The following is a 24,333-nucleotide window of genomic DNA, read 5'->3' as shown; positions in this document are numbered from 1 at the left end:
AGAACATGGGTTGTATTTTATAACAGGGTCATTAAGCACTTAATTACATATGTCAGTTTCAACTGTAGGAGCCTTGTTTTCATCTTTGAAAGGAAAATGACACTGTCAAAGGAAGAGAGCATATTTTTTTTGAAATTTTCTGATCTGAAGCTCACTAATATAAAGATGTGGTTTAGTCTATTACTAAACTTTTTTACAACTTCCACATTGGTTTATTGTGATACTGCTGAGTTTCTTCAAGAAAGATAGATACAGAGAAATTATATAGTAGAATTTCAAAATAGGGGAAAAAAAATCCTTGGAGATCATTTAAACCAGTGGTTTTCAAACTTTGCTGTTTCTCAAAGCCCTGAGGTTCCCTGGTGCCATCAGCAGAAAGCAGCAGAATGTGTTTGGACACTAGGCCTGAACTCCCCTTTTATCTGTTTTATATATTGAGATTACATGTAAGCTTCCTTTAGCAGGAAAAGGCAGCTTTCCTGCTGAAAAAAAAAATACAAAGTTTGAAAACACGTATCTCGTCCAAAGCCCTTACTTACCAGTGAACCAAGATACAGAGGTGTGTCTGTGTTAAAATCTTGGCCAATCTCACCATATAGCCAGTGATAGCCCAGGGAGAAATAGACTCCTGGCCCCACCTCTGTGCCAGCCTTAATGTGCCATTGAGCCTGCCATGGAATTTCTGCTTGCAGAGATGCTCTATGTCATGTAATGCTGGGACAGAGTGACACAGACTGCAACTTTGTTTCTGTGATTTGCATATATATAAATGATCCCTGCTATTGTGGAGGTTTTTGATAGTTTAAGATGAAAACTTCTACTTTCTTTTTTACACTATTACACATTCAATAACATGTTGGTATAAAAGTTAAAGCAAAAAGAAATGGAAATAAATGTTTTCTATCTTTTTTTATTCACAGTGCACCAGAGAAGAAGTATTTTTCCTCAACAGAGCCTTCGTCACAGTCTATTTATGCTGTTCAGTCACTGGGCAGGTCCTTTTAGCATCATGTTTACGCCCTTGGACAGATACAGTGATAGAAATATGCAAATTAATAGACATCAATACTGTGCATTAAAGGTATTTACTTAGAAACCTGATTTCTTTTTTCTTAAGAGCAGAGTTAAATATTTTTATGTCTCTCAGTCACTAGTACTAAAGAGGATCTGAGAGTATTAAAATATGTTTTTCTGCCATATTCAAAACTTATACCATAAGTTGTATTTAAATACATAAAATACAATGAAAAACAGTTCCAGAATCTACTCAAATTTGATCATCATTATCTTAAAGAACTTAGGATTACTTGAAAGAAATGCCTTTTTTTTTCCTTACTTAATTACTTTTTCTTGGTCTTTTTATCTTCCCTTCCAGTACTGTTCAAACTCCATGTCTAATTTGGTATCATATTTACTTACTCATAATAAATTTCTCAGTTTTAAAAAATAATTTCTAAAGAAAAAGATTAAAGTATTGTGACTAGATAAGTATTTTGCCTCTTCTCGTTAAGCAACCAAAATTTAACCTCTTAAATTTGTTAAATGTAATTCTAATATTATTATTTGAAGGCTATGTCTGCTGTACTATGTTGTGGCCCTGTTGCAGATAATGTAGGACTTTCATCAGATGGCTATTTGTACAAATGGTTGGATAACATTTTGGATTCTCTGGACAAAAAGGTAATTATGACAATTTCCTTAGAGGTTCATAATAAGTTGTCATTGTATTATTTGCAGTTAATGTATGTTGCACTAAAAACAAGTCTTTTTAAAAAATAGGATAGGTTAGGATCATATGCAAAAAGCATATTATACAAAGTTAAATAGGATCCCATAATGTAAAAACGTTCCAATTCTTACGTATCATTAATTTGAATAATTTTCATTTCCCTTTTAGTATTATAGGAGTAATACAGTGGTATGTGTCTCTCAACAGGGTTCTAAGTCAATAAATAAAATACCAGCATAGAACATATTGAGCTGCATGGGAAAAATACGTTATCTGCTATGTTTCCTTTCGTTTTTTTAACCACTTTCCATTTACTCATTCTTCCTTGCCCTCCACACTCTGCTTCCTCAGCCTCATATTGTGCATATACAGACTTCACAATTTAAAATAGGACTCACACTTTTCCCTCAGAACAATTTTTCTATTGGGTTATCAAAAGCAAGAATAAAGCTCGATAAAAATAATTGGAGAGGTTAATGACTTATTTTTCTGAAAGCACTTAATCACTATTCATATTCATTAACTGCCTTCAGGGCTCTGTTGGAAGACAGAATCATACTAGAGAGGCTCGCGTAAAAAGCGAGAGGCCAAATTCAATTCATCTGTGTGGTTTTTACTGCTGGCTGAATAAAATGAGAGGGAGGTGAACAAAAGGAGATGGAATTTTTCTATTAATTACAATGAATATATGCATTATATTACTTTAGTAAGAACTGTAGGGAAATAGACAAAAAATATATAACGTTCTCTCTCTTGGGCAATTTCGCAACCTTTACCTAGGTTCACCAGCTGGGCTGTGAAGCAGTTACGTTGTTACTGGAGCTGAACCCTGATCAGAGCAACCTGATGTACTGGGCTGTGGACCGCTGCTACACGGGCTCCGGGAGGGTGGCGGCCGGCTGCTTTAAAGCCATTGCTAATGTTTTCCAGAACAGGTACTTTAGATACAGGTTTTTTGTTTTGTTTTGTTCTGTTTTGTTTTCTTAAAGAAAAGTTTTTCTTTTGAATTCAAAAATAGGAAGACACCAGTTCAGTTGTCCTTCAGTATCTGTGGGGGATTGGTTCCAGGACCCCTCTCAGATCCCAAAATCCATGGATGCTCTAGCCTTCTATATAAAATGCTGTAGTATTTGTATTTACTCTATGCAAATCCTCCTGTATACTTCTTTTTTTTTTTTAGACATGATCTCGCTGTCACCCAGGCTAGAGTGCGGTGGCATGATCATAGTTCACTGTAACCTCAAACTCCTAGGCTCAAGTGATCCTCCCACCTCAACCTCCCGAGTAGCCAGGACTGTAGGCTCCCACTACCATGCCTGGCTAATTTTTAAATTCTTTGTAGAGACGAGGTCTCACTACATATGTTGCTCAGGATGGTCTTGAACTCCTGTCCTCTCACCTTGGCTTCCCAAAGTGCTGGGATTTCAGGCATGACCTGCCGCGCTTGGCCTTTCCCACATATTTTTGATCCACAGAGGGTTGACTGTATTTTCTTTTCTTAAGCTCAAATGCAGCCGTGTCTAACCCTTTGAATGTGAGGACTTTTTTGCTTATCTGTGATGGTGGATATTACAAAAATTATGCATGGATTTTTTTTTTTCTTAGTTTATCAGCTGTTTTTAGTGTATTTTATGTGTGGCACAAGACAATTCTTCTTCTTCCGATGTGGCCCAGGGAAGCCAAAAGATTGAACACATGTGCTCTAATGGAATTTAACCAAAATAAGGACAATTATCACCATGCATCTGTTGTTGTACCTATTGCCTTGAAAAAACCAAGTCCCCTCATAGGCTTAGAAGATAGGTGCCTATAAGCCTTGCCCTTTGCATATCATATTTATTAAATGGTGCAAAAGCCTCTAAACATTGTTATTTACTTAATATGTAAAATTTATTCCTAGGGATTATCAGTGTGACACAGTGATGCTTCTAAATCTGATACTGTTTAAAGCAGCTGATTCTTCTAGAAGTATCTATGAAGTTGCTATGCAACTTTTACAGGTTCGTAAACATGTGAATTTCAATATTTCTTTACTCAGGATTTAATGAAGCCCAGTAATTTAGTCTTGCTATTAAAGCATACTGATAATAGTATTTAGCTTTATTTATAGTAAAGAAGTTATGGTATCAAAGCCTAATTATTATTAGAAATATAAGACAAAGATAATATAGATATTTAAATGTATAAATAATTCAAACTATTCCTAAGTGTATTGTAGAAGGATTATTTATGATAATGTGTGTGTATGTGTATGAAGGTACTTATAAATATGTGTCCATGTAAGTATTTCTGTTCAGCAGATGAGAACAATGTGTGTCCAAATTTTTTTGGAGAGCCATGTGAAAAATAATTAGCTCTTTTTATCATATTCTCATGTAAATTTTCTTTATTAGGTTGAGGAGAAATAACTTAGAAAGTTAACTTACCAAACACGGATATATTATTAGTATACAATACTTCTTCCATCTTAACCAAGGGCTAAGAATAAGATTCAAGTAGATGCTTTTTCCAAAGGCTCTGAAGTGGTTCTGATGCCAGTAGATCCATCTTAGGAATTACACCCTAATGCCTTTGTTAATTAAGAGGAAAGTTCAGCAGTACAGCTTTTAAATAGTGTAATGTCAAAAGGTTCTCCTTGACGGGTTTTTTTTTTTCACTTGTACATATATTGTACTACCATATTTTTGTGCAAGAAAAGTGGTAAATCTTTTTCAAGTAATTGTATATTAAGTTGCTGGAGTTATTTTCAGACTGTGTTACTAACCTGGATCATTGGCATTAAATATGAGGAATGTAAATTCTGTTAATGAGAAAGGGTTTTTGTTTGTTTTGTTTCGTTTTGTTTTTGAGATAGGGTCTCACTCTGTCACCCAGGCTAGAGTACAGTGGCACAGTCATGGCTCACTGCAGCCTCTACCTCCTGAGCTCAAGTGATCTTCCAACCTCAGCCTCCCGAGTAGCTGGGACCACAGGCACACACCACCACATCTGGCTAATTTTTAAATTTTTTTGTAGAGATGAGGTCCTGCTATGTTGGCTAGGCTAGTCTCGAACTCCCGGCCTCAAGTGATCCTCCCACCTCTGCCTTCCAAAGTATTGAGATTACAGGCATAAGCCACTCCACTCAGCTGGGGAGAAGAGTTTTTTTAAAAATTATAAAATTATAGTTAAACTTTAGAGAACCCGTAAAATCTTAACCTAAGTTGATGGAATCACATTCCTATAGATTCTGGAACCGAAGATGTTTCGCTATGCTCACAAATTGGAGGTTCAGAGAACAGATGGAGTACTCAGCCAGCTGTCTCCTCTACCACATCTCTATTCTGTTTCATATTATCAGTTGTCCGAGGAACTAGCAAGGGCGTATCCTGAGCTAACTCTCGCCATATTCTCAGGTATGATCGATGAACTGGTTAGTAGTTTCTCTTTGTCAATCATTTCTTCAAAAACAATTTTTAGAAAATTATAAATTTATTAAATTACAGGTTAAATCAAAACCAGACATGTCTTTACATAGGAAATATTTTTTTCTTCAATAAGAACTCTTAATTCTGATCAGTCACAATATTTAGGTTTTTCTATCAACGGCGTCCCTATAGGGTTTTATACCTGACCTTCCCTTCGCTCCCTACTCCATCAAAAAGAAAAAAATGCAAGAGGGAGGACTTTTCATATGTGACTTAAAAGTATTTCTTAGTAGACATAGAACTTCTTGAATACATTGTATTTTGTGTATTGGCATATGTTTAATAATAAAAATAGGCAGGGATAAAGTTATAGGCAGTTTTCCATGAGTGAAACACCTAACCATAGGAACAGGTGGTACAGTGCCTCAAGCAAAACTCTTTCTAGTCTCCCACATGTTGCTTGTCGCCTACATCAAGATCTTGTTCCAGTCTAAGTACTGGCCATGCTCCAACACTGGGATCTGGGAGATTGGGAGAGTTCTGCTGTGGGTCCTTTCTTTCATTTGGGCTTAAGAGATAGTGGACTTAGCTGGCTTGGGATCTTTGCACAGCACCTATTTTAGCAATAGAAATAGTTTATTTCCCACCCTAATTGACCTGAGGGGGAGAAAAAAGCAATAACAACTTAAATTCTCATAACATTTAGTTCTTGAAAGCAGTTGACCTGTTTGGTTTGCCCTGGTAGTTGGTAGCAATGCTCCTTCCTTTTTCCCAACCCTCGCATCCCTGACAGCCCTTCCAAGATGGATATGAGTGGTCATCAACACAAAATAGCAGCCACTGTGAACACAGATTTTGTGGCTGCTGAGCTGCTGCTCGAGGCTTTTGCACAGAAAGCAGAGGAGTCCAGCTGGGTCTCAAGAGATCATGTAACTGTTTAGAATGTCATGTCATCGCCTAGGATGTCTGCTGGTACAGGTGTCGACCGTGCCCACACCTCCACCACCTTGTCGTTCTTCCTTCAGTTCTCTCTTCAGGCACTCTTGTCCTTAGCATCAGCTAATTTTAACTCCTTTGCCTAAGATAGTTCATTCTAAACCAAAACATAGCCTCTCAACCTGACAAATTCCATAGCTAACCTACATTTTCACTTTCACTGTTTCTAAGGCAAGACAAACACAATATTCATTCAGAATTTTACTGCACAGATACAGATATCAGCATAAACTTTGCCACTTAAAAATTTGAGGGCCCTGATCCTTTCTTTCTCCAGATTCAATGCAGTGGTCTTTAAATGTTGTCAGCTCTGAGGCCCTTCCCATTCTTGTTCCTCACATCCTTTCCCTCCTTCACACCTGTTCCTAACCCCTTCCTCACCCCTGTGCCTTGCCTCGAGTATATACACTCACTATTCCATATTCTCAGTCCTCCTGCATGCCTTAGATCTTCACAGATGGACTTCACACTCCACTAGTGTCTGTTTCCTTTCTGTGGCCTCACCAGGTACCTTCCAAGTGCTCAGTCTAGTCACTGGCTAATAGTCTTCAGTCTGTTTGCTACTTTCCACAGCAATTGGTGTTAGCCATCTTATGTTTCTTTAAGCTCTGACCTCACTTAATTTCCAAAAACTTAATATTTCCTGCTTTTTCTTCTACCATTGAGTATTCCTTTTCTGTCTCTTTTGGTAGATTCTTGCCTTCCGTCCCTTTTTTTCTTTTTTTTATTTTTGAGACAGAGTCTCTCTCTCTCCCTCTCCCCCATCCCCCCTCCCCCTCCCCCTCCCTCTCTCCCTCCCTCTCCCCATCCCCCCTCCCCCTCCCTCTCTCCCTCTCTCCCTCTCTCCCTCTCTCCCTCCCTCCCTCTCTCCCTCCCTCCCTCCCTCTCTCCCTCCCTCTTCCTCCCTTCCCCCCACAAAGCCATCGTCTTCCCTCAACCTCCCCAGTAGCTGGGACTACAGGTGTGCGGCACCACACCTGGCTTTTTTTTTATTTTTTATTTTTTTTTTGAAAGAGGGGATCTGGCTGTTACCCAGTCTGGTCTCCAACTCCTGGCCCAAGGGATCCTCCCACCCTAGCCTCTCAAAATACTAGGATTACAGGCGTGAGCCACCGCACCCAGCCCCATATCTTAAGTGTTAGTGTTACAAGGGTATCATCTCAGGCCCCCACCTCCTATCATCTCATTTCCCTCCAGGAAGTCAAACCACACCATGACCCCTATACCCACAGACAGACTCTTCCTTCCATAGTCAGGATCTCTTCATTCAACTACTTTCTGAGCTCCATGTCTTTTATTTTATACCAGAGGTAATAAAATTGCTGTCTTGATAGAATCTTTGTAGAAGGTGAAAGTTGAGCATAATTGCATGCCAGGACTGAGCACTTCATTGGCATTATATTGGATTTGCACAATAACTTCATGAGGCAACTAGTTTTGTTACTTTCTTTTTACAGAATAAGAAATCAAGGATCAGAGGTTGATAGGTTAGCCCTAGGTCAGGCTATCTATATGTGGTAGAGCTGCAGGATTCAAACCCAGGGTTGTGCAATTCCAGGGCCAAGTTCTAAAACACTTCTCTTAATGAGTAAGTAAGTACAGGGTCTAGCATGGAAAGAGAGGAGCAAAGGAGAAAGAAGATTTTTGTTTATGGTGATTTATGGAAATTAAACAATGTAAAAAAGGCTCACGGGCTTTGGAATTGTCCTTGTGGTTTGAATGTTGGCCATTTGGTAATTGTTCAGCAAATTACTCTGACTCCACCCACCTCACAGGTTTGTCATGAGCATTAAAGGATCTGAACATAAAAGTAACAGGCACATCATAGGCATCTCCCCTATATAGAACCAAAATTTGTGAGGTTCTTAATGGGTCAATTTAAAATTAATCTGTGTATAAAGGTGTTCTTTTATCTTTTAATTACATGTTTTTGTTCATTGTGATAAAAAAGCGTAAAGTTTGCCATCTTAATCATTTTCAAGTATACAGTTCAGTTCCAGAATTGTTTAGTGTATTCACATTGTTGTGAAATAGACCTCTAGAACTTTTTCATCCTGCAGAACTGAAAGTCTATACCCACTAAACAACAATCCTCCTTTTCCCTCTGCCCCCAAGCTCTGGTAATCAGAATTCTACTTTGTGTTTCTATGGATTTGACTACTTTAGGTACTCCGTATATGTGGAATCATACAGTATTTTTGTTTGTGACTGGCTTATTTCAGGTAACATAATGTCATCAAGCTTCAGCCCTGTTGTGGCATATGACAGGATTTCTTTCCTTTTTTCCCTTTTTTAAGGGTGCATAATATTCCACTATATGTATATACATTTGGTTTATTCATTCATCTGTCAGTGGACATTTAGGTTGCCTCCACCTACCTCTTGGCAATTGTGAATTGTGCTGTTATGAACATGGATGTACAAATATTTGTTTGAGTTTCTGCTTTCAATTCTTTTGAATGTATACTCAGAAGTGGGGTTGCTGGATCATATGATAGTTCTATTTTTATTTTTTTGAGGAACCATCATACTGTTTCCCAGAAAGTATGCACCATTTTACAATGCCAGCAACAGTGCACAAACATTTATTTTAACTGCCAAAAGTATTTTGTATAAAATGTATGTGATTTATGTTAGCTGTTAATTTTATGATGTTATTGAGGTGAAATTTACTAAAGGGAAAAACAATACTCATAACTGTTAAGTGTAATGAGTAAAATGAATAAAATTTGGCTTCTGAAATCTGTTGGAATTAATTACAGGTCAGAGGAAGCCGAAATTACATCAGTTATCTTTGACTTGTTTTCAATTTCAGAGATAAGCCAGAGAATCCAGACAGCTCACCCTGCTGGGCGGCAGGTGATGCTGCACTACCTGCTACCATGGATGAACAACATCGAGCTGGTGGACTTAAAACCTCTCCCCACCGCAAGGCGACATGATGAAGATGAAGATGATTCCTTAAAAGACCGAGAACTTATGGTGACTAGTAGGCGCTGGTTACGGGGAGAAGGATGGGGATCTCCACAAGCCACTGCAATGGTTTTGAACAATCTGATGTATATGACAGCAAAGGTAAAATGAGTTTTGTATTTATAATTGCTGCACAGAATTATTGAGTGAGTAGATGTGGTTAGAAACAGATGAAGAGGTTCCATAATCCTGTGATAACCAAACAAATTTCTTTCTTTAAAAAAGACTCATTAGATATGAATTTTTTTTACTAAAACCTAATGATATTTATGTTTAGATTTATTGAAAGAAATTATTGTTTCTGTAAAGTGTGGAAACGATTAAAGCTATCTGTACAAAACATTTTTTAATATTTCATGGTATAACAAGTTTGGTTTTTATAATAGGCAGTCATGACTGAAGTATCTTTTGTGCATATTGCATCTAGTATGGCGATGAACTGGCCTGGTCGGAGGTGGAGAATGTGTGGACCACACTTGCAGATGGCTGGCCCAAAAACCTGAAAATAATTTTGCACTTTTTGATCAGCATTTGTGGGGTGAATAGCGAACCAAGCCTCTTGCCTTACGTATGTATTCAAGTTCATTTAATTTTAAAATATATGTATATATTTACTAGTATCTTATGATGTCAGAGTATGGGCAGCAGTTGCCCAGGAGAGGCAAGGCAAGGGCCAGGATGAAGACAGTCAGGAAATAGCACATGGATTTATTCACTGATTCAGTCAGCAAATGTTATCCATCATTATGACAGGCCAGGTGCTCTTCTGGGCATTACAATCTGATGGGTAATACAGAATTTATTTGTTGAAGCTACATCTGATTTATTTAATGAATAAATCAGTAAGCTAATAAAGTATAGTCTATAAAAAAATTGCAGAGTTCTGCGAGTAAAAAACCTAGGAACCACAGCTGTCTGGAAGGATTCAAGATGACACTTGAGAGAAGGTGATATTGAAGCTGAAACCACACATTGGGGATGTTTCTAGTTTCTTCTAGGCAGAGCTGGCATTTACATATGAGAACAGGATGGTGAGTGTGAGTGCAGTGCCTGTAGGATTGTCCTTCAGGCTGCTGGAAGCAAGGAAAAGCACGGTAAGAGATATGAAACGAAGAACATAACATCTTAGCCTTCCAGGGGAGAAAGGAACATCCAGATCTGCCCAAGTCAAGAGGACACATTTGATATGAAACTATCAAACCTGAGGGTTAAATGAACACACATGCCCACATGTCTTTGTAGATGCAGATATAGATATCCATCCTGTGGCAGCATCCCCCAAAAGTGTGGTCCACGGAAGACTAGGCCTACAGAATGTTATCTAAAAGTTCTTACAGGCCAGGCACAGTGGCTCATGCCTATAATCCCAGCACTTTGGGAGGCCGAGGCAGGTGGATCACCTGAGGTCAGGAGTCCGAGGCCAGCCTGGCCAACATGGTAAAACCCCATCTCTACTAAAAATCCAAAAATTAGCCAGGTGTGGTGGTGCATGCCTGTAATCCCAGCTACTCAGGAGGCTGAGGCAGGAGAATTGCCTGAGCCCAGGAGGCAGAGGTTGCAGTGAGCCAAGATTGCACCACTGCACTCCAGCCTGGGCAGCAGAGCGAGACTCCATCTCAAAAATAAAATAAAAATAAATAAATAAGTAAATAAAAGTTCTACAGATTCTATTTTAAACAAACCACTTGATAGCTTTGCTTTACTCAGCATTCCCCAAGTTCACTTGGTCACTGAAAGCATCATTGCCAAGGTGTACCACAGGCATAGTGCCTTTGAGAAGTGCTTAGAGAACTGTAGGTGTATGGTACAAGACAACGTTACTCCACGTTACCTCTCTGATGTGTCTCCTATATTCTCTCTGGTGCTCCCACCCTTCAGCTGCGCTGGCCCCCTTTGCTTCCAGCTCTCTCACCAGGCATTCCCTCCTCGGGGCCTTCACACTCACTTGCCTTCTCTTCCCCAGTTAGCCACGTTACTCAGTCCTCGCCTCTTTCAGGTCCTCCTTCAGGTGGCAGTGCCCATTGGGACTTCTGTTGCCCATCCTGTCTAAAACTGCAAATGCATCACCTCCACACACACACTCCATTTCCTTTCCCTTCTTCACTGATCTTTCTGGCACTTAATCATCACCAAACACATGATATATTTTGCCTATTTACCTCATTAATTTTGCATCAACCAGTAGATTGTAAGCTCCTTAAGAATGGTAGTTTTTGTCTATTTGATTCACTGCTAAATTTCCGTTTAGTGTAGTGCCTGGCACATAGAAGGTGCCCATTAATTGGATGAATGAATGGAGGAGTTAGAGTCGGAACTAGAAAAAGCATGGGATTATAGTTTTAAGAGGCCAAATGAAAATTGGGGGAATAGCCATTTTCCAGGAATTTAAAAGGAGCCATTTTTTAAATGTCAATAATAATTTATTGGTTATTATTTTTTAAGCACTTATTATGGGTGCTTATTATAGGCATGGTAAAAGCACTTCATCCACATTATTTAATTCTCAGAATCTATGAGTTTGGTGAGATCACTGCAGTTTTACAGAGGAAAAAACAGGGCAGAGAGAACGGTAATTTACTCAAGTTCTCACTTGTCACTTAATAGATCTAGAATTCCAACCCAGATCTGATTGTAAAGTCAGTAAAAGCTTCATGGAAAAAGGAGTAGAGTTAAGGTGGGGGATGGGGCTTGAAGACTTGATAGGATTAGGGTTGGGAGTGTCAACTCGGAGATCCACAGTCAGGCGGAAGGAGCCCACAGAGGCAGGAATGTACACAGCATGCTCAGAGGAGATCGAACCTGAAAATAGAGAGAATTAGCAAGTAGTGCCCATTGGATGGAGTAAAGAGCCATACCTAGAAGGTTATCACTGGGTAACCATCGTAAGAGTTTTGGCCTGGTGCTGTGGCTCATGCCTGTAATCCCAGCACTTTGGGAGGCCAAGGCAGGAGGATCACCTGAGGTCAGGAGTTTGAGACCAGCCTGGCCAACATGATGAAACCCCATCTCTGCTAAAACTATGAAAATTATCTGGGTGTGGCGGCAGGCACCTGTAATCCCAGCTATTCGGAGGCTGAGCCAGGGAGAATTGCTTGAACCGGGGAGGCAGAGGTGGCAGTGAGCCACGATGGTGCCACTGCACTCTAGCCTGGGTGACAGAGCGAGACTCCGTCCCCAAAAAAAAAAAAAAGAATTTGGTTGGGATATAATAAATCATGTTTTAAGATTCATCCAGGGATCATATAAAGCAGGGCTTTTCTTATGTCTGTAAAAATAAGAATCATTCTGATTCTGGAGGTGGGGTGGGCCTGAGAGTCTCTATTTCTAGCAAACTCCAGATGATGATGCCTGTCTTGCTAGGATCACATTTTGAGTAGTAAGGATTAAAGTAGGGAGAAAAAGAGATAGGCTGATCAGTTATGAAGTTATTTCAGTAATATACATTACTAAAACATATGTGTATACTACTGAAAAGTTTTTCTGCTTACTTATACTGTGTTACTTGCCATTTTTAAAGTGCATTATAAACCTTAACTCATTTAATCTTCCTAACAGATATATGAAGTAGTTGCTATTACTGCCCCCATTTTGCAGATGAGAAAACTGAGAGTAACTTTCCAATGATAGAGTTAGTAAGTGGTATATCCACATTCCAAACCAGGCAATGTAGTTTGAGTTCTAATTTAGTTCTAGTTCCTTGCTCTTAATGACTACTCTGGTTGACTATAGGGAATGGGGAAGGCAGAATAAAAGATAAACCCTGGGTTTGGAGGCTGGCTAACTAAAAATCAGAGGAAAATCTTAGGATGTTATTACCTGTGTTTCCATTAAAAGAGAAATTTTTACAGAAAAGTATTTTTTTTTAAAAAAAAAAAGTAAAGAAAGTGCATAAAGTGTAAACCACTAAACATATTCAGTTCATCCTAATTAGATCTAATGTTGAGAGTTAGAGGGAGGACAGTATTGATAAAGCTGATTAATGTCTTATTGTTGATCAGTGCCAATTTTGATTTAGATTGTGTTTATTCATCTACCACTTAAAGTTTAACTTACTCTGATAAAATTTGTCTCCAGAGAAATTAATGAGATAAAAACTTTGCTTTTTCTTTTCTGAACAATTTCTTTTGTGACAGGTGAAGAAGATCATTGTATATTTAGGTAGAGATAAAACAATGCAGTTGCTAGAAGAGCTGGTGAGTGAGCTTCAGCTGACCGATCCTGTCAGTTCAGGGGTCACTCACATGGATAATCCCCCGTATTATCGCATCACTTCCAGCTATAAAATCCCTTCTGTCACCTCAGGTGAGAAATTTGTTAAAACTAATTGCTGTGTGAGATGATAGACATCTTCATCTGTTTCACTAGGGTAACCATTTTAGGGTCTCTATGTCGTATAACATGTTATGAATCTCAGATATATACAATAAAATGTATTAAAGAAAAAAACAAATCTTCCTCAGTATTGAAAGAGACGCTTAACGTAATTGTTAAACAAGAGTTTATTGTCTTTAAATGTTATTGTTGAGAAAATGAAAGCAAATGTGAGTTGTGTATTGTAATTAATTTGATAAGACTTTGTAAATCTTCATGAGAAAGCAATGACAATATAAGTATTACTAATATACAGAAAAGTAATATTTACACACTTATTTAGAGATGGAATATAAATTTATATATTCCCTACATAACACATACCATTTTTTTTTTTTTTTTTTTTTTTTTTTTTTGAGACAGTCTTGCTTGGTCACCAGGCTAGAGTGCAGTGGCATGATCTCGGCTCACTGCACCCTCCACCTCCCGGGTTCAAGCGATTCTCCTGCCTCAGCCTCTTGAGTAGCTGGGATTATAGGTGTGGGCCACTATGCCCAGCTAATTTTTGTATTTTTAGTAGAGATGGGGTTTCACCATGTTGGCCAGGATGATCCCAGTCTCTTGACCTCATGGTCCGCCCCCTTTGGCCTCCCAAAGTACTTGGATTACAGGCGTCAGCCACGGTGCCCGCCCAACACATGCATTTTTTAATGAGTATCATTATCATGTTAAATTTAGAAAATGCTTGTATGTTGAAATTATTTGTGTAATTTCACGTTATAATTATTTGGGTATATATTATACATCATATCCAATCAAGTGAGTATATATATATATATATATATAATATATATACTTATATGTATGTGCATATATTAAAATTATTGTAATATTTTGAGTATGAAGAAACTATGTTTCTAATAGAACATCCAATGAAATTCAAAATAGTAAAAAGGCTATTGTAGATGAAATTTCTGTTAAACTCTTTGTTACTCAGTTTACTTTAAATGTTTTCAGCATGCTAGTAACATTATCTGTAAAACTAGAAATATTTTAAATTATCTCTTTATAAGTTATTTTTTACCATCCATTTTCATCACTTAGTCCTTTTGTTTTATTTTCTAGGAGATGTCTAATAATGCTTCTATTGAATTTTTCATATCGGCTAGAATGTGTTTAATTCCAAAGTTTCATTTAATTATAATTTTTTAAAGTAGCATCCTATTCATGTTTCATGGTTGGACTGTTGTTTTATATCTGATACAGTTATAAAGTTTTCTCCCAGCAGAAGTCCTCATTTTCTCTACGTTGCTGTTTTGTGTTGATAAAACTTTTCTCAAAAGCCTACCAATTCTAGATCTGTCTTTTCATAAAGAGTAGAGTATTAAAAAAAATAAGTTCTATAAGTATATATGGAACTTGTTGACTGTGTCCTTTGTTGTACCATGATTTCAGTGATGCCAACGTCTGTAGGTCTTGTCTCCTAGATTTATCAGATTCACTAGAGAAAACTCTTTCTAGTCATTTGCCTGCAGAGGGTGTGTCTGTGAACATACACACACACACACACACACACACACACACACACACACACACCCCTTTGGACTGTTTATATTTATACACACACATATACACAGGCTTCAAACTTTCTGGAAGCCCAGTGGGGTAAGAAGGATGTTGGGGTGGGGTGCAGTCTCAAATTTTAGCATGTGCATTTTCATTTAATGCCCCTGTTCTTTGTAAGGTTTGTAAGGTGCCTCCTCTTTCAGGAGTACATGGCGGGCATTCCTAGTTCAGGAATCTTCTGATTTACTCTCATCAGAAAAGACTTCTAGAAGTGGGGAAGGATAACCACCCAGCTGCAAGAGGCAAGAAAGTACATTTGGGGAACCAGTTACTTCTAAAATAGATTGACTTTCAGCCAGGTTTCCTATTTTTTCGCACCACCTTCAACCCCTGTTTCCAGAGGTTCTTGATGCTGCTCATCCCTGAGCCTTTTGGAAGTTCAGCAATATAAACATGGAAGCTTCTTGGTTTTCACCCACCACCACCTTTGGATTCAGCCTTCTTAACACTTAATTACTTATTGTCCGTTTGTATTCTAGCATCCAAAAATTTGTTTGTCTTATCTCCTTTCCCTTTTGGTCATTATGAGTACATTCCTTTTTTAAAATGACTTTGCTCTCATTTTAGTTAAGTTTTGATATCTATAATTTGAGATCTTTTGTTCTTATTGGGTTATTCCAGGTTTGTAGATTCACGAGTATTGCTTTGTCTTTGATTACAGGAACTACTTCCAGTAGCAATACAATGGTAGCTCCCACAGATGGCAATCCTGATAATAAGCCCATTAAAGAGAATATTGAAGAGAGGTAAGTACTTCTCTGTTCTTTATTAGCCTTTCAGTTTGACAGATACTGGTTGTCATCAGAATAAATGATATTTTCTGCATTGAAATGTGGATGTTGCTGTGTTAAAATTCGAGTGAAAAAAATACATTTCCATGCTGGAAACTTTCCACATTGAGAGTTTCAACATTAAAGATGCTAGCCTGCTAGATTTTTTTATATGCTCTAATGTATAAATAGGTGGTATATGGTAAGTCACTTTTTGTATTGCTTAAAGTTTTAGACCTATATAAATGGTATTTACTCCACCTGTTTTATATGCCAGAATATTATTTTAGGTAGAAATAATTGATTAAAAGTTTAAGCTTTTGGATTTTAAGGTGGAAATTAATATGTCATAGTAAACTTTTGTTAATATTTTGTGTACTGTGTCCTTTTTTTTTTATTGAGACGGAGTCTCACTCCAGTTGCCAGACTGGAGTGCAGTGGTGCAGTCTCAGCTCAACCTCTGCCTCCCAGGTTCAAGCAATTCTCCTGCCTCAGCCTCCGGAGTAGCTGGGACTACAGGCACACATCACCACGCTCAGCTAATTTTTTGTATTTTAGTAGAGACGGGGTTTCACCATGTTGGCCAGGATGGTCTCGATCTCCTGACCTCATGATCCTCGTGCCTTGGCCTCCCAAAGTGCTGGGATTACAGGCTTGAAGCATGGCATCCGTCCTCCTTTTTTAAACATACAAAGTGAAACATAAAGTATAAATACCATTGCACCGTGAACTGTGACTAACTTCAGTGATCATTCCCATAGCTATGTGCACCTGGACATTTACAGTGGACTAAACAGTCATTTGAATCGGCAACATCACAGACTAGAATCCCGATACAGTAGCAGCTCTGGAGGATCTTATGAAGAAGAAAAAAGTAATAAATTCCAAATGTTTTTAATATAACTATAAGGGTGAGGTGTATTGTTAATTACATTAATGTTAAATATATATTTTCAGTAAATTGTTTTTAAAAAGCGTATTTAACTGCCACTAGTGGTGTTCCAACATAATCTGAAACATCTTGATTTTAAGAATCAACGTAATTGGGTGAAATTTTTTTTAAAGCACTGGTTTCCTATAGATAAATCACAAGGAACATAAGAACTGGTTCTCGGGAAGCATCATAGAACAAATACTGGAAACAGGCTGATTTTTTTTTTTAGCAGGATTGCTCCTTCTGCATGGATTCACATTTTCCTAAAAAGATTCTCCCTTGGCAATTGCAAAGTGAATAATCTACCCAAGTTTCACTATAACGTTAAGGTAGGGTATCATAGAAGCACAGGCTTTCAGACTGGGAAGGGACACTGAAGATGATCTGGTCCAATCTCCTCATTTTGCACATGATGGAACTGAGGTCCAGAGAGGTTAAGTGACTTACCCACGTCACACAGAATTCACATTTCCTGACATTTTTTATTGCACCCCGCAGCCCCACTGTGGTAGAGCAGAGTTCCTTTCAAGATGGAGCTGTGTTGGCCCTATCTCAGGATATTTAGAACTGAATAACTTACCAGAAGGCCCTTTGTTACAACGCAGCTTCACCAATAATGTGATCTCCTGGCTTGGACATCATTGATGGAATCATGATGAAGTGCTAATATAGTTTTGCTTTGACGTACAGGGTGGAACCTAAATTAATCTCTCTCTCTCTCTCCCTCTCCCTGGTTTGCTTAATTTGATAATATTTGTGCCTAGATTTTCCTAGCAAACATATGTTGAAATAGTGGGAAATTTTTTTTATCACTTTCCAATACTATATAAATAGTTGGGATCTTACTAGAGTTTGCTTATATTGGCAGAAATTAGATGGTGTAGAAAATGAGATCATTTTATCTTGATAGGTGATTCAATGCCACTTTATTCTAATTGGCGACTGAAAGTGATGGAGCATAACCAAGGAGAGCCACTGCCCTTCCCACCAGCTGGAGGCTGCTGGTCACCACTGGTGGATTACGTGCCTGAAACGTCATCACCTGGATTACCTCTTCACAGGTGGACTACAGCGTCATTCCTTTTACATATGCACCAAGTTGCTGCTGAACACTGTCGGCTTTCTTTGTGCTATCTGACAACACAGAATAAAACCAATCTTCTTTATGGAGATACTGCAACACAGATCAATGTGTTTAGATTCTAAGAAATCCAAAAAACTCAGAATTCTAACTTTATAAAATTAATATTATTAAATCTAATTCTGCTGCTGCTTTTCTGGGTGTCTGGCATAGTTACTTGACCTTTCTGGGACCCAGTTACTACATCTGAAAAATATGGCTTTCTTATGGTAGGCACTATTATTTTGCATCGAGTTACATTGAATTCTACTTAGCAAAATCACAATAGAGCAATTACTGCGTTCTTTCAAAATGTATTAATGCACCAAACATGTATTGAACACCTACTGTGGCAAGCAGTGTGCTAAGTCTCAAGGTTGAAAGATGAAGAAAATGTGGCTCCTGAGTTCAAGGAGCCCTTAGCCCTTATGTTCTGTTCCATCTCTTTAACTTAATGGTTAACGTTTTCTTCAGCTGTATTTGTTTTTCCTCCTTTTTCCTTGATAAGTTGTATTTTTCCATGAAATGTGATATTAAAGTCTTCAAGTAATTTTGTACCAAATTCTCTCTAGGTTTACTGAGATCTAGTAAAAGGTTAATGAAACTCTTATTTGTCATAGGTGTAACATAGCAGTGATCCTTTTGACTGATCTCATCATTGATCATAGTGTGAAGGTGGAATGGGGAAGCTACCTCCATCTTCTTCTTCATGCAATTTTTATAGGTAATAAATATTTGGTTCTAATTCTTCCGTCTTATATTTTTATGATAATTTAAAAGCAGTATGGTTTTATGACAGTTTTTACGTGTTTCTGTTTCCTGTTATTTTTATGTTATTTTCATGACACTTTTCACTATGATTCCACTGGTCTCTTGGGGAGTTATTTCTGGCCCCTCTTCTAACCACAAACCAACATGCCTATTACCCCATTCCTATTCCTATCTTATGGCCTCGCCTGCCCACACACAAACACACATATACTATACCAAGGAAAAATTCTGTGGCTGTGGCAAGAGTCAAATTAACTTAACCTCTGGGATTGGAAACTTTCAGAGTGAATGAAAAGTTGAGATAGGTTCTAAGTATTTCCCAAAAGAAGTGGGTTGTTGGATAGCCTCATTATTATACCTGAAACTCCATCGTGCCTTCTATAGCAAACATGTGGGATCTATCATATCTATAATACATTTGATGCTTATAGGATTGGCTTCCTGAAGCAGGTCCAGATAGCCATCTCCTTATAAGTTTTCCTGATGTGCACACTTACTGTTGGTGTATTACATCATTCCTTCAGTTAGTCACGTACTTTCTGTTACGTGCTAAGCACACAAAAAAGCCTGCCTTTAAAAAAAAATTCATTTTCATGAATTTTTTTTATGTTATGTAACAGAAATAATTTTTAAGAGATCACTAAATTTTAGACATGAAACACATTTAACTTATTTTGAGTCTCCCTAGTACTATAAGACAGTAGGCTATTGTAAAAGTATGTAAGAACTCTAGGGCAATAAAAAACCATATAATATGTCACCTTCCATGAAATCTTCCATATAATTTCTCCTTTTCTTCAAAATGTGAGTTTGGTAGTAAGAATACTCATTATTTCTCTTTATTGATAATGTTTCTCTACTATCCTTTTTAGGGTTTGACCACTGCCACCCTGAGGTGTATGAACATTGTAAACGCCTGCTTCTGCACTTATTAATAGTAATGGGACCCAATAGTAACATCCGAACTGTTGCTTCTGTCCTTCTCAGGAACAAGGAGTTTAATGAGCCCAGGGTGCTTACAGTCAAACAAGTTGCACACTTAGATTATAATTTCACAGGTATTTGCTTTAAAAGTACAATTTGAAAGTAGAATTATACTTTATTAATTTGGAATCCTGCATTAGAGAAAGTCAACTGAATAAAAGTTGAAATACTAGAGAACATTTTAAAAATGTAATTGTATTATTTTAAGTACCATTTAAATTATTTGCTAATAAAAGAAGGGATTAAATTTAAAATATTTGAGTCTGCATTACCTCGAACGATCTTTATCACACAAGATTTAACTTAGGAATATGTAAGTCGAAGACATTATGAAGCTGCTTAATTTATTGAGGACGAATTACGAAAAAGATGTTGAGCTTGCATTAGATTCCTCTTATTTGCAGGATCTGAAAACTGATAAAGTAAGGCATTTTAAATTTTGTTATTCACGTGATTATATTTACTGCATTAAAAACATACGTTTTGAAGTAGTGAAGTCCAAATTAATGAGACTTAATATGGTTTATTTCACTGTCAATGTTAATTTTTTTTTTTTTTTACTTTTAAGGTATATTTTCTTATATCCTATAACTAACATTTCTTTCATTCATCAGTACCATCAGGCTAATAACAGGTGATCTAGAAACTTTTTTTTCGAAATTGAAATAAAATTACCTTTTTTTTTTCTAATCATACAGTGTCAGATACAGGGTTCATCAATTTTAAAGTTAGTTAAAACCCTGTTATTTATTTAAAATCCTATAGTTAGGAAATAATTATTAGGAAACTTATTAGCCTTTTAAAACTATGATTAAAAGAAAAATGGAATGAAGTTTACTGCCTTTTTATATTAAGGCACCATTATTCAAAATTCCATAGCTTGTTTGTTTTTAAGGCTTCTCTTACCTATTTGTAAATATGGGCATTAGTAATAACCTTTAACAGTTTTTTAAAAAATGATTGACGCACTATGTGTATTTCAGATAGATGAGTCTTTCTGCAATGAAAATGGATAAAAAATTATAGAAAATTTTCCATAATAAGTTAAAAATCAGTTCATATTGTAGAAATGTGACTGACAAGCAATGTTGACAAAATATGCCAAAATATTAGGAAACTGCCACTTGCAAGTTTCTTCAGCAGATGGCGGCAGAGGACTGCACAGTACATCCAAATTGCTAAGTTTTCAAGCTGTGAAACAATGTTTGCCCCAAAACTTACTTGCTGTAATTTGGTGTTTATGAGGATCAGCAGGAGCACTGATTCACATCACCTTGCACTGACAGATTTCCTCATGTGTCTCATAGAGTCTATAAGGAACAACAGTTTAATTCTATAGGTATTTTGTGAGACTCTTTCATGTTTTAGGTATTCATGACGATCTTTCTCTTTCAGCAGGCATTAACGATTTTATACCTGATTACCAGCCCTCCCCTATGACTGACTCAGGGCTTAGCTCAAGTTCTACCTCTTCTAGTATCAGCTTAGGAAATAACAGTGCTGCCATTTCACATCTGCACACCACTATCCTCAATGAGGTTGACATCTCAGTGGAGCAGGATGGAAAAGTCAAAACCCTCATGGAATTCATTACCTCAAGGTAACATTGGCAGCTCTTAGCATCCCAGCAGTGTATGTGTTAAGTCATTCTTTCATCGATCAGGTATTATGAGCCATATTTTTGTTGTCTGAAATACCATTGATGTGAAATACACAGGTTTGTATTGCACAGTATTTTGAAAATTAGGACGCAATCAAAGACTCTTTTGTACCAATGCATTTATACCTCAGGACTTTAATCATATCTGGCTATTTAATGCCCAAAGAGAATGATTATTATTTGAATATATATTTCACTTTTATTAGCTACATTATCATTCAGTCATCAAATATTTATTTATGGTCTACTCTTTGCAAGACACAATAAGTAGAGAGGGAATATAGGTGGGGAGAAAGGGCATGGTATTCCATTGCAAGAACAAAATCACAGGAGCACAAGAAAACCATGTGTTTGGAAATGGTGAGGAATCCACTCTGACTGTAATGCAGAGAAAAGAGAGTTGTTCTAGACAATTATGGAAAGCTTGGGAGAGTTCAAACTGGCGGGCCATGAAGCCCAGGCCATAAGGTTGTAGATTATATTGAAAATCATTAAGCTGGGAGGAGGGTGGGAGGCATCATTTAATAAATATGTGGAGAAAATCAGCCCCATAACAGCGTGTAGGATGCATTAGAGGTGGAAGGAACCAGAAGCAGTGCATAGCGGGTTCTCAGGGCACTTTGGGCCTGTGTTAATAAAGAGCTTAACCGAGGTGGTGGCCAAGAACACAAAGACGTTTTAAAGAAAGAATCAAGAGGACATTATTCTGTCCTAAACTTTCCCTGTAGTTTTAGCTAGTAAATTATTCTCATTGCATTTCACCAGCAAATTATTTTCTTTGCATTACAGTCTAAATACAGATTATATTTTGACCTAGAACACATAAGCAGTAACCAATATGCTTCTCACTTGGGAAAATTTGGCATCTTTTTCTACTACGTCTGAGAGAATTTGACTGGTCTGATGCTAGACACTGAAATGAGATCTTTCTCTCCTTGCTGTAGATCATTACATATTCATGTGCCTAAGTAGTAGTAGACTGTGACCTATTTATTCAACTACCATCCTTTCTAATTGTAAAGGTATAATTTAGGCAAGTGTGAGTACAACTGTTAATCACAAGTGAAAATCCAAGGAAATTACATCTGTTCTCTGTTTTCAGAAAAAGAGGGCCCCTTTGGAACCATGAGGATGTTTCTGCCAAGAATCCTAGCATAAAGAGTGCTGAACAGTTAACTACATTTTTGAAACATGTGGTTTCTGTTTTTAAGCAGTCAAGCTCAGGTATCTTTTAAGAAATATTTTAGTTTTAGTGACATTTTAATGTGATGTCAATTTCTGATAATGCTTAGCAAAAAGTTAATAGTTGATATTGTGATACCTCTGAAAGTTTTAGACTTTTAATTTATTAATGATAACAGAACTGTTTTCACTGAAGAAAAATTAAGTTACTACTTAAAAATAAGAGTGCTATCTATGAAATGCTGGGCTCCTTAGTTTTGTGTTTGATGGCATCATAAAATTACAATACAATTGCATATTATGAAAAAATTACATTAAACAGACATATATAGAAATGGGAAACTTAAAAAATATTGTGCTGGTATAGTCTTCAGTAATCTAAAATTCAACACATTCTGAAAATCATGGTCAAATTGTATATGTCTAGAGCAGTGGTTCTCAACTAGGGGACATTTGGCAATGTCTAGAGACAGTGTCACAATTATGGGTTGGGGGCAAGGGGTTACTACTGGTATCTGGTGGGTTGAGGCCAGAGACACTGCTAAACATCATACCCTGCTCAGGGCAGCCCTTCCAACAAAGAATTTTCTGGCTTATAAGGTCAGTAGTGTCAAGGTTGAGAAACCCTGGTCTCAAGGATTGCTTCCGTAAAGATTAAAGGGTCATCTAAAATGCAAATGGAGTTTAAGCAAAGAAAAAGCATTGACTTATAAAATGTGAGAGCCAGGAAGTGTGCTAGCTGCTAGCTTTAAAATGATTCACTTCTGATTATAACCCCATTAGTATTCTAAAGAACAAGAACAACCTACTCGTTTCCTTTGCATTCACAGAAGGAATTCATCTGGAACATCATCTTAGTGAAGTTGCTCTGCAAACAGCACTTTCGTGTTCTTCTCGACACTATGCTGGGAGATCCTTTCAGATTTTCAGGGCCCTAAAGCAGCCTCTCACTGCAACTACACTTTCTGATGTTCTCTCCAGACTTGTAGAAACTGTAGGGGATCCAGGAGAAGATGCACAGGTATTTCCTTATATTCTTTCAGCAGTTAATGAGCAGCTACTAGTTGTCAAAGATTTATTGTCAATGTAGATTGCTATAGCTAGAGCAAGATAATGGGCATCTAGAATTATAGTCAGATGTTGAGCAGGCAAAGAATTAAGAGACAAAGTTAATTTTGTCATTAATATCTAATAACCTACTAATTAAATCAACTGTTCTAGTGCCTATCAGAAAAAGCTTTACACTTGCCCACTCACACAACACCCCACCCCCAAGATCTTAACCTGGGATGATCACAAGGTAAAAAAGATAGGAAGTTAAATTTAAATGTAAAGTGGAGCATTGAATTTTATTTTTTAAGATAAATGAACTGTTGCACTAGAGAACTTCAGTTTGTACAGACGAATGACTTTAACACTGTTATAAATATCAGGGATACAGTGATCAATGAGACAAAGTTCCTGACATTCTAGAGCTCATATTCTATTGAGGGAAACAAACCTTTAGTCTTCCACTTATACCTAACATAATTTATCCTACTGATAATGCTGTGAATATAATATAATAAGATTAAAGGAGAAGGAATTGTTTTACATATGATAATCCATCTGAGAAAGTGATTTTTGAAGAGATATTGAAATGAAGTAGATTCTGTTTATGATCTGCGGAAGAATATTTCAGGCATAGGAAAATGGGACTAACAAGTGCAAAGGCCCTGAGGCAGAAGCAGTAGGGCTTTTCTGAGGAACATCAAGAAAATTGGTGTTGCTAGAATACATTGCAGGATGTGTAGCAGGAAATTGATGAGGTAGGTAGGTTCAAATCACGTAAGGCCTAGTAAGCCCTGGTAAGAGGCAGGACTTCCCTCTG

The 24,333-nt window shown here is 37.4% G+C and overlaps 1 protein-coding gene across 18 annotated transcripts in view; it reads left to right on the top strand.

Annotated features, from left to right (window-relative positions):
- The window catches only part of FRYL (FRY like transcription coactivator), a 276,985-nt gene that overhangs the window by 207,954 nt on the left and 44,698 nt on the right, over window positions 1-24,333 (top strand). For 16 of the 18 annotated variants that reach the window (XM_063723410.1, XM_054553891.2, XM_063723409.1 and 13 more), the window contains 16 exons: window positions 921-1,081; window positions 1,570-1,680; window positions 2,510-2,664; window positions 3,630-3,729; window positions 4,956-5,124; window positions 8,948-9,207; window positions 9,533-9,673; window positions 13,239-13,407; window positions 15,704-15,788; window positions 16,574-16,686; window positions 17,657-17,807; window positions 18,487-18,590; window positions 19,510-19,695; window positions 21,017-21,221; window positions 22,384-22,505; window positions 23,294-23,484. In XM_063723410.1, the coding sequence (XP_063579480.1) occupies window positions 921-1,081; window positions 1,570-1,680; window positions 2,510-2,664; window positions 3,630-3,729; window positions 4,956-5,124; window positions 8,948-9,207; window positions 9,533-9,673; window positions 13,239-13,407; window positions 15,704-15,788; window positions 16,574-16,686; window positions 17,657-17,807; window positions 18,487-18,590; window positions 19,510-19,695; window positions 21,017-21,221; window positions 22,384-22,505; window positions 23,294-23,484 (2,423 nt within the window). The remainder of the gene's footprint in view (window positions 1-920; window positions 1,082-1,569; window positions 1,681-2,509; window positions 2,665-3,629; window positions 3,730-4,955; window positions 5,125-8,947; window positions 9,208-9,532; window positions 9,674-13,238; window positions 13,408-15,703; window positions 15,789-16,573; window positions 16,687-17,656; window positions 17,808-18,486; window positions 18,591-19,509; window positions 19,696-21,016; window positions 21,222-22,383; window positions 22,506-23,293; window positions 23,485-24,333) is intronic. The other 2 variants (XM_063723404.1, XM_054553892.2) reach the window with 1 other exon arrangement.

Source organism: Pongo abelii, chromosome 3 (genome assembly GCF_028885655.2).
Source record: "Pongo abelii isolate AG06213 chromosome 3, NHGRI_mPonAbe1-v2.0_pri, whole genome shotgun sequence".
Taxonomy (NCBI): Eukaryota; Metazoa; Chordata; class Mammalia; order Primates; family Hominidae; genus Pongo; species Pongo abelii.
This window is presented reverse-complemented; position numbering and strand designations above follow the sequence as displayed.